Source organism: Leuresthes tenuis, unplaced genomic scaffold (assembly GCF_036924035.1).
Source record: "Leuresthes tenuis unplaced genomic scaffold, fLeuTen1.0.hap1 SCAF_17, whole genome shotgun sequence".
NCBI lineage: Eukaryota > Metazoa > Chordata > Actinopteri > Atheriniformes > Atherinopsidae > Leuresthes > Leuresthes tenuis.
In genome coordinates this window covers 6,118,633-6,129,476 of record NW_027325371.1, presented here as the reverse complement: position 1 = coordinate 6,129,476, position 10,844 = coordinate 6,118,633, and the positions used below count along the sequence as shown (strand labels likewise).

At 42.1% G+C, this 10,844-nt stretch overlaps 1 protein-coding gene across 1 annotated transcript; it reads right to left on the bottom strand.

Annotated features, from left to right (window-relative positions):
- paqr4a (progestin and adipoQ receptor family member IVa) lies at positions 1-8,986 on the bottom strand. Its single transcript, XM_072369526.1, has 3 exons — positions 7,926-8,986; positions 5,074-5,292; positions 1-3,361 (listed from the first exon to the last, which is right to left on the bottom strand). The coding sequence occupies exons 1-3, from the start codon at positions 8,197-8,199 to the stop codon at positions 2,928-2,930; spliced, it is 927 nt and encodes a 308-aa protein (XP_072225627.1). The 5' UTR covers positions 8,200-8,986; the 3' UTR covers positions 1-2,927.
- Between the last annotated feature and the right edge of the window lie 1,858 nt (positions 8,987-10,844).

Genomic DNA, 10,844 nt, shown 5'->3' with positions numbered 1-10,844 from the left:
ATATGTATATATATATATGGACGTAGCCAAGCATAAACTCCACTGATATTGAAGTCTGAAGCACAGCAGTGAGCCGTGTCTGCTTCCCTCTCTCATGTTTCACTTTGGCTGTGAAAGAGAGCAGCAGCTTACATGTGGCGAGACATTAATCTCATCCCTTCTTATTTTCCTTTCTTAATTAATTGTAGGTTGAAAAAAAATTAATCAGGGTATATTTCTGCACTGTATGTATATATAATCTACAAACATGTATTTACATTATCTCTATGAACTTTGAATATGTTTCTGATGTATAATTCAGTCTAATCCAAAGCCCTTTGGAGAACAATGAACGGTGCAGTTCATTTGATAGTGATGTTTGCTTCTGTTCTTAAATTCCTGTGGTGGTGACTCCACTCTCCAAACTCAAACCCCCCCAATGTCCATATCTAGGAGTGAGTGAATGACTCGTTGCTGGCTACATTGGACTTTAGACAATTAACTAACACTATGAGACATCAGTTTCTGTTTCACAGCTACTTTCATGCAATTTTTTTCAGTCTCATTCAATGGCCCAAAAATACATTAGTTTTCTGCTTTTACATTTTACACTCTAGCTACAGCAGGTAATAATCACTCTCAGAGAGAGGATAGCAGACAAACAATATCAGGCTCTCTATCGGGGGAGGGGGAGGGTGTTGAAGTCTGAGGTTCATGTATGTTAATAAGACTGTGGGAAACCTTTCTTCATCTATGAGTCAGTGTCAACACATAAAGCAGACGATGTGCATCACCTCACAAGTTGCTAATTTGGCAACATGAAAAGGGGCTGACAGGATTGGCAACAACTCAGTGGGCAACTGAGACGGTTAGCATGGGAAATAAGTGCAAATGTCTTCAATATGTCTGCAACTAGAGAGATTAAGAAGTTTCCAGACACTTGTCTTGAGCATGACAGAGCAGCACGACAACCTGTTTTACCGTAGAGGAGCAACCGAAATTGCAAAGCAGAAAACAGAGCAAATAACAAAGATGAACAAACACACAGAGCTGCTGTACCTTTTACATGCTGTGAGGGTGTAGGGGTTCGTTCCTGCTGACAGCACTTAATATACAAACTGAATGCTTTTCAAGTAAGAGAAACAAAAAGTGCAAGTTGTGTTCTGTCACAGAACACAAACACAGCAGTAGTGCATTCAAATAATAAGATATGACATGGCAACTATGCCCTCATTTTGTGCCAAAGACAGACCATGAACATTTAAGGTCAACGTAAAAGTAAACACCAGGATACAGTAAAAAAAAAAACATATTCAAGGAAAACTGGCAAATACATTTAGAACAGCCAGATTGCAATCATTTTCACGTCAGTCCCTGCAAACGTTACATCAGCTGCAATGCATAGAGACAAATCTTATAATATCGCCATGTGAATGAAAAGTCACATATTTGTATGGGGAGGAAATGTGGACTTAATCCTTTTAGTGAAAATAAACAGATTTTCTTTGACCTCCAATTCGATCGGTCAGACAGTGATCCTGCAGCCGTTTAAGCATTTACCTGCAAATAAATACAACTCATCTAAAAGAATAATAAATAAAATCTCTTTTGTTAAACACATAGTTCTGTGCATAATGTATCCATAGCAAACAACAAGCTTTAAGCCAAATAAGTTTAAAATGTTACAAATATTTCAGTTGTAAAGAACTTACAAGTGATCATTAAGTGGCAACACGGTACATTTCGGAGCATCCTGCTGCCACCTCCACATATAAATACAATGTGCAAATAGAGGCATTTCAGTGTAAACTGAAACTAGCGTGTGAAGTTTAGTCATTTTACGCTGCACAATAATGGCCTTTTATAAACAATAGACTAAAGACTGAGTGCAAAGAAAGTCGTTAAAAAAAACTTTATGAAGGGAAATAGTGGTTACAATCTGGCTAAAAATGAAAGCTCATCATAAATATAAGAAGCTGAAATAAATAAACTTTGCCTGATGTGAGGATTCTGTTTAGCAAGCGCTAACAACACCAACAATACAGTTTGTAAACGTGCGCGTTTTTTTCCCCGTTAAAAATGACTGAATTTCGTTGGCACAGAGTTGTGGTGCAAAAAAAGCTGATAACACTGCTCTGAGGCCCAGGCGACCTAAAGGGAGCGAACGAACGGCCAACGTGCTGCTACACTCAGGAACGAACCCCTCACCCGCATTCATCTTCATTTGGTGACAGTGAGGACAACTCAGACCAGCACGCGCAAAAAGAGGCAGTGGCAGAAAAGGAGGAAATAAACAGTCCAGTAAAAACTGAGTAAACCAGTGGACAAAGTGAAAACTATACTCTGCTTTGCACAGCACTTACAGTATATACATGTTGTATAAAAATAGAGGTGTGAGGGAGTCTGAGTGTGTGCTGTGTATGTGATGTGGATGAGTCAAGATATGGATGTGCTGCATAGGTAGCAACAATGACATCTGAGAGTATGTGATATCATTTAGACAATCATTACCAACTACAACAACTAATGCTCAAGTTAACCTTCTATTATTACGTAAAGGCTTTAAACTCAGGAGTTGCCTTTTTTTAGAACTTTGAGCTCAAAAGTTTTAGTGTATAATAAGCAGATAATTAATTTACTGTTTAAATATTTCCACTTTACTGAGAGTGTATGAGAGTGTGGTTTTGTGTACACTGTGAGTCCGTCTATGTGGAACGCCGGGGAGTGATTGTGCGAGTTACTTCACATACTTTTACCTGCATTTGCACAAATTACCAGGATGGGCGAAGATATGAACATTCTGAATCTTAGCGCATGAGGTGGACATATGCGCTGCATCAGTTCCCCCTGATCTCCCCTCCTACCCTCTTCAGACACCCCAGCCCCCAAAGGTTCTTCAACCTTATGTCCCAGTGCTCCTTGTCAGGGGCTGGGGGCCGTGGTGGGGGTCAGTCGGAGGGGCAGTTGTAGCTGTTGATCCATAGCAGGTCGTCCAGGACGCCCCAGTGCAGATAAAGGATGGAGCCCACCACCAGTACATGCATGATCTGGTGGCTGTTGCACCAATAGTCAAAAAGTCCCGGCCGAAAGCGCTCCGGGATGCGTGTGATGTTGATGACCCCGCCCAGCACAGCCAACGCGTCCATCATGAGAAAGTGGCGGAGCGAGGTGGGACTGCCGCCGCCCACGCCCACCCAGCGCAGCAGGAAGAAGGAGAAGCGGAACAGCGCCTGCCAGGCGAAGGAGCGCAGCCGACGCACGCTGCTCCGAGCCGTGACAGCGCAGTAGATGGCGTGACTGGACAGCAGGATGTAGACCAGCAGGGCCACCGTGCGGATGAAGGGGTAGCACAACAGCGTGCTGTATACAATGGGCAGCGCTCCTGAGACAGGAAAACAAACAGAGGGCAGTCAGGACAGCCTCGCCGGTGCGGGGTACAGCTGAGGCACAGCTGTGGGAACCTGGTCTGATCAAGCTTTTTTCTAAAGTGGGCTTCCAGAACTTAAATCTTCGCGCTCGTCATTGCCTGAGAGCTCAGCGAAGCGTTCCAAGTGTCAATATAAGAGGGAAATATGAAATTTGTTAGCGGACAGAAAACTACTGAAATATAGAAAACAACTCAATAGGAAGAGCAGCATGTTTAACTGAAGAGGATCATCATTATAACGATCTTCTCCTGTTTTTGTTGTTGTTGTGTTGTGTTTAAAGGAGTTTTAACCTGACAGATAGTATGTAATGTTTTGCATTTCTTTGCTCACATCACATCATCAGGAACAGATCATCATTTCTGTTTCATTTTCATTTGCTCAGTTGGGTTGTTCTTTCAGAAAATAACTTCTGAATCAATATTTCGACTTTCAATTTGCCGACTCTGCGCTTGTGATTGGACCGTACCATCTGTGCCAGATCAGGGGGAGACGTTATTTTGTTATGGGGTTTACAGTCCAAATCGGTTGTTAAGTAAGCAGATGAATGTCAGGTTATAAGCAGACAATAATATTTCCTTCTGAAATACTATAGAGCTGAAGAGGAAGCGTAAAATAATTATAATCAAAAGAAATACTCGTGCTCAAGAACAGGACTTTGGAGCCACTTCACAAATGTAATTAGTTTCTTTATATAACTGCTAAATCATTTTATTCATGATTAATTAAGTTCGGATTCCATGCATCAGAGGATTGTCCAAATCAATGCACAAAACAGAAAAATAGTTGGTCAAAATAAGGAATCTTTTTTTAAATGTTACTCTTTGATTTTGAAGCAACAAAATAAAAAAATAGGGAGTTTTTAAAGTTACGCCAAGATATTTTGAGCATTTTTGTTCGTCCTGTGGCGCCCCCTACAGTTGTAGGGATGTAACACCACTCTCATGCAAACAAATCTCCGTGTGAGCCCTGCACACGTACAGCCGTACACATGAATTTGTTCTCATGTTGAAGAGCCCACAATGGAAAACTGTGGCGCGGCGCTGGAAATCGAAGGTGTGAACTGTGGTATTTCAGCCCCGGGGGCTTTTGGGCAGTTTCAGTACCAAAAGTCAGTGTGCCTTAAAAGGAGTCACAAGCAGGGACTCAAGGTTCACAAACTTCTCTGGGGTTGCTTCAACTTTTTTTCAAGTCAACAAATAGTTGAAACACAGTCATCAGACCTTTATGCTTTATGCTCACTGATTCTGAAGAATAAAGCTGATCAATAAGTTGTCCCCCGGCATCTCTCCTATTGCATCAAAATATTAATTATGTTTTACGACTGGTATATGCAAAAAGCTTGTTCGAAGCACACGGTACATAAAGTAAATTACAAATAATGCACATGTCATGCTTTATTATGATAAGGTAATACAGACTAGTCATGTCAGACCTTGGATGATTACATCTGCTGGTCCATTGCATAGTACTCTGTAGTCTAATGTGTTCTGACAAATCAATGCTGGTTCACCTCCAAGCAAAACACTTGCACAGTAAGTCATTAACAATCAATAATGAAAAATTAAACCTTCAAAACAGGCAGACCAGCAATAAAAGATCGGCAGCTAACAATGAATCCAAAATGACCAACTAATAATCAACCTGCCGAGCTTCCAAGAGAGCTTACCCAGCGTGTTGATCATGCAGATTCCACACACGTCGAGCTTGAGGAGGGTGTGGTAGACCGGCTCCCCTCCCTCGTGGTTCATGAAGAGGTGGTAGAGCACAGAGCCCAGCTGGGGAGACAGGCAGGCCAGGAAGTGCACCACGCCCAGCCAGGTGACGCTGATCTGAGACCAGGGGATGTTGAGCGGCAGCAGCACCAGGAAGCAAACCAAGGGGATGCCTGGGAGACAGGCAGGCAAAGAAATAGAGAAAGCACTGGTTGTCAAAGGAGGCTTTACCTTCACTTGGCTCACGTCAAGACGCAACTTCACACATCCCAAGAAGCGTGTTTATAGAATGTTTTCCTCACATACGTAACAAATTAAGTTCAAATCTGTCAAGACAACATTCTTCTAAGGATTATTTCTTCCATGAAAACCATCCGTTCCAGGACTCTGAAGTAACCCAGAAAAGATGAATGATCTGGCTCGAGACTTTCAGAGCTCGTGGTGGTTGTATTTGAAACTGTACGAGAATGGGAAGCTGCGAGGGGCTTCCAACTGTGCTGAGCGTGTGAGCAGAGCAGAGACCCACAGCACTGGCACAAACACATCAGTGTGTCTTATTTTCACTCAGCCAAAGGCCATACTGCTAAATGCAAAGGATCTCTACTTGGCACTGCTACAAGGGCAAACTCCAGACCTTGAAATTTAATCCACGGACAGTTGGTGTGATCATTTATAACTCTACAGCACCCATGCAGTATCGCACTTCCCCTCCTTTAAATGTGTTCATGTTCCATTCCTATAGTCAAGGAGTTTGTCTCAAGCAGGTGATACAGTGAATGTCATCTACTGTAACACGTCTATTTTAAGTGCGTTATCTGTGCTCCTCCCCGCACTCGCCCGGAGCCAACCAGCTGAACCAACAGTGGAGTGGACCTCCTCTGAAAGAACTGAAGCCTGAAAGCGTCTGAGACCTCAGCTGCGGGCAGGATGTTTCCAGTTCACATGCAAAACCACCCAGCTCAGGAAAGTTAGCTTAAATGTTACACAGAGGAAATGCTCCACCTGCACAGCACTGTGTCGCTTCCTCACAAACATGGAAAACTAGACAAGAGCTCAAGGGATTACACATCAAGCCTCATATGCGCAGTGATGTTAAAGGGTGCAGCTGAGGTCAGCTGACATAACTGAAGCGTGATAAAAGACTTCCAGGGCCAAATGCCTTATGATCACCACTGCGTTTTAAACTGGCTGTCGAAGCACCTTGGGTTGATGACCTTTAGAATGAGGAAGTTCTGAGATTCTAAGCCAGCGAGCAGTAACAAACGGTTTAGTGTCAAGTTTGATGGGGAAGAAAAAGAGGACAAAATAAGCAACCGCTGCTAACAAGACCCATGCTATTGGTGGACTCATCAAATGAGAAACAAAATGAGGCATCGGTCTCATTTCTGGCTGCAGAGATTAACACATTACTGAAATTAATTTTGACCCGCGACACATTAAAAAAAGAATAGCATATTGTGTAACCGTGGCATTTAGTACCTCATGAAAAGGCCACGCCAACACATTTCCAGCATGTGTGGCTCAGCTGAATGAACCTTTGTTGAACTTGTTGTAAAAAAAGAGAATAATAAAGTCAAAAAGTCTCCATGGAAGGTCTTCTGCCATTACCTGGCCCATATATGACATAAAAAATACGTTTTAAAAGGTATTCTTGATGGTTTATGAAGTTTATCATTTCCTGGGAAATTGCTACAATAAATATCTTTACATTCACTGTGCTGGACTGGCCACCTGTCCAGGATTGAACTGAATTGGATTAAACGAGTATAGAAAATGGATGGATGGAACTTTACACACAATAAAATCATTCATCAAAACTATCCAGTTCACCAGGACAGATGATTGGTGGACACTGCCCGATCAGGCCACCGGAACTGACCAATGGGGTGCTCCCTCCAGCTTTTGTTTCATGTAAATAGAGGAAGCCCACAGCACTGAACACTGTTTCAGAGATTTGTTACAGCTTTAAATGCCTTTGTACAGAAGTGGCACAGAGAGCTGCGACAGCTTTAAAAACCCAACTCAGGCGCAACAGAAATGAAAACTAAAACCCACACATATTAAAAACACGTTTAAGCAGTATGTGAGCTCCTCTGAGTGTTACACTTATAATACATTTATAATGGAAATGTATTATTAATGCATCCATGAGGGAGAAGCATTTAATTAAGAACTTCACCACATTTGCTGGTCAAACTGAAAGGGTTAATTCAATATAATGATTGATAAAAATGTCTTTGTCTGAGAAATGAATCATTTTCATATAGCTGAATAAAAGAGGACATTTACTAAAGAAGAAAAGTTGATAATTGTTTATTGTAATTGTTGCAACTAAAGTCATTTAGTCTCTTTGAATAACAGTGCAGAAGTACGATGGATGACTTTTTAAAGTGACAGCTCAAAGTTGCTCTTATTTACAACACTTGAAAAAACGTAATTAACAAGGTTCTTCCATTAAGGATGTGCTGAAATGAATGAAACTTGCTACAACCACGGCGGGATTAACTGACAGGAAGGATAAACTCTAAAACATATAAACAGATATGAGTGGTTTTTTTATCCTTTTGAACACAAAACAGGGCCTGTATAATATACATTTTATACTGCTGGTCAAATATAAAGAGCTTCAGTCATGTGTGTCTTTACTGAAGACCTCACGGCTGTGTGCTGTTGGCTGTGGCTTGGCATCCTTCTGCAGGTTCAGTGTCTGACCGGGTTAATGCTCAAAGTCACAACCAAAAGAAATCTCAGCAGCTGACTAAGCAGATCAAATTCATTTGATTTGATTTGATCCTTTTCAACTCACCGTGAGTGTATATGTTCCCAAGTTCATTGTGCAGGTAGAACAGGCTTCTGATGCAGTCCTGCACGGAGGAGATTGGCCGGTATCCTGTCAGGACGTATTTATTAAACTGAAGATGTGGAGGGGAACTCGCCCAGTCCAGCAGCCTGGGTCCATTTAAAAATGCCATAGCAAATAAGATCGTTAAAAGGACCCCGCCGAATAAGTAAAAAACAGACTGCACACCTATATACACGTTAAGTAAGATTATTGCGGCTAAAACCTTATGGGATATCATTGGTGTTGGTGGTTATTGGTAGTCTTTATGCTGTGCCGTTAGCCGCCTAGCTCGGCGCTAGCAAGCTCAAGCCTCTCAGCACTACCCGGCAACGGTGCGTCCGCGCCGCCGCTCTTCGTTCTGAACCGCCGGTACCTGTGCGAGCGTCATCCGCAAGGATGGAGACAGACACGGCCAGCCAACTGCATGGTGCGAGTTTGGGACGGTCATTACATTTGGCATCTATGAAATGTTTGTGTAGCACCTTCGACCCCGAGGGACGAGACGTTTCTCGTCATGTTAAAGCCACTTCCCCGTTAGTTAGCAGCAGAACAGGCTTGACCGCGTCCCAGACTGTGATGCTGCGGGTGCCGCGCGTCCATCCGACTCCAGATGATGCTAGCTTGATCCCAGCGGTCAGATTGGGAATAGAGCACTGAAAGGTTAGACCGCTACTTTTATGACAACAAACCGGAGACGCATACTGAGCTCAATCCATCCGATGCTGGCTTGCTTTCGTAATGTTATTAAAAGCAGAGGAGATCCGTGATTTTGGAGCGGAGATTTTGAAGGACTACGGACTAGCAAACCGGGCAGTCGGCTACCGACGTCCGGTGACTGAGGATGAGGAAGCTGATATTTGAGCCGGCTTACTACAAACACACAACCTTTGTCCCGTTAAGCAAATATTAATCTTCTTCATCATTAGTTTGATCCGATTGTCGTGCAATATTATTTCCAGCTGAAGGTACTCCTTGAATAGCGGAGTCCTTTCTGGCGGCCTCGACTCCCCTTCATCGCCTCTATCGTCAAGTTACCTAACTAATAACGACGATACTTCCGGTTTGGTTTTTAAAAATAAAACTTACACCGTGGAACATGCCAGATGGTTCAATCTCTCAAACAGAGTAGATTTGCCTCATGTAATATTTTTCACGGCACCACTGTCATCTGCGGTGGAGGTTTAGCTCTTCATGAGGATTAAATATATGTAAGCAAGGGTCTTGCACGGGACTATTACTTGAACTGTTCACGAGATCAGCGCCTCTGTGTGAAAAGACTGATCATTTTTCTTGGTAGAAAGAGTATCAAACAACCAAAAAGAGACAGCATGCAAAATGACAGCAGAGACAAAGAGATGCACATTATACCCACCAAGAGATGCAAAATGACAATGACAACATTCAAAATTATCACAAAGAGACTAACCAGATGTGCCGTGCAGTGTGTACTCAGGCATATGGAGTATACCCGCTTATTTTTCAATCACAATAGAGTCACTTCTAAATCTCCTTTTATCATGTTCATCACGTTCAGTGCTGGCAAAGGCATGTCCCACGTGTCTCTGCCTGTCACTGAATAATACTTGTTGTTTCCATTTCAGGAGTTTGCCAGGTTCAAATATGAGAATTTGGATACTGATGTGTTGTTGCTACTTGCTCCTTGATGTCCAAAAGTGACAGATGATGTTGGTGCATGGTTAATGTTAACTCTCTGGCTCTGCCTTGCTTGCCTTATTAGCTGCTGACACACTTTCCTTCACAGCTCACTAAAGTGCATTGTTAATTCAGTAAAATTTGTAACAATTTCTTTCATAGAATTTAGCTTTACTGTATTTTCAATGTAGTATACAAAATAGACAGTGAGTTAAAGTATCAGATCAAACCCTTTGTCTGTGGAAACGTCCACTTTTCAATGGATGGACACACTTTTTTTAAGTAAACCATGAAGTTCAGTTGAGAGAATTAGCTCGAAGTAAATCTACCAGACTGGTAATTACAATAAACTAATTATTTCAATTAGAATATTGATGTTGTCATGGAAATCAAACAACAAGCCCAGAGCAGGAAATCCAACACGTGTTCTGCGTTGTTTGAGCATTTATCTCATCGGGAGTGTTCTTACACTATCAAGGCATGACAGTGAGAAGAAATAAAGAAGCAGTTGTCCATACTGCCTGCGTACAGCTTGCTAAGTACTTCAGTTTGTTGCCAAAAACAAGATAAAGTAAGGAACCAAGAACATAAACAACTGTTAGAACAAAGCAACACAGTAAAGTAACACAGAATATTTTGCTTTAATATTGCAAACGTTTGTGCCTCTGTTCTTGTAAGTGTTCAAAGTGCATGCTAAAATATTGTTTTCATAGAGATCTCTGGCCTACATTTTTACCTTTACCAGTGGTTACATTCTGAGCAGCAGTTGCATGGCAGTAACACAAATGGAGGGATTAGTCTCTTTCGAGTCACATGTTTGAATACAGTCCAAAAATGTCCTATAATCTTTCCCTTGACTTTCAAACAGCCACAAACAGTGTCATCGACGGGTTAATTTAGCTGTTATTACTGTTATTACTAAAAATAATGCACTTTAAGTTACAGGTTGCAGAGGAGCACTGGAAGGCAGCAGGTGATGACTTGTAATCCTCTCATAATCAGCCACAGGGCACATCTGGAGGATCTGTGAACATCTGTCTCTCTCGTTTTTCCAATGTGCAAAGCACTGTTCGCATGGTCAGACTCTGTCAATGTTATTTTTTGGCCAATTTAACATGCACAATCAGCATCAGGTCTGTCAGTGAGAGAGATCAATCATATCTTAAAATATTGAATACATGCACCAGAGGGGAGAGGGCAGCAGCAGAAAGCTAACGGATCATTTAACAC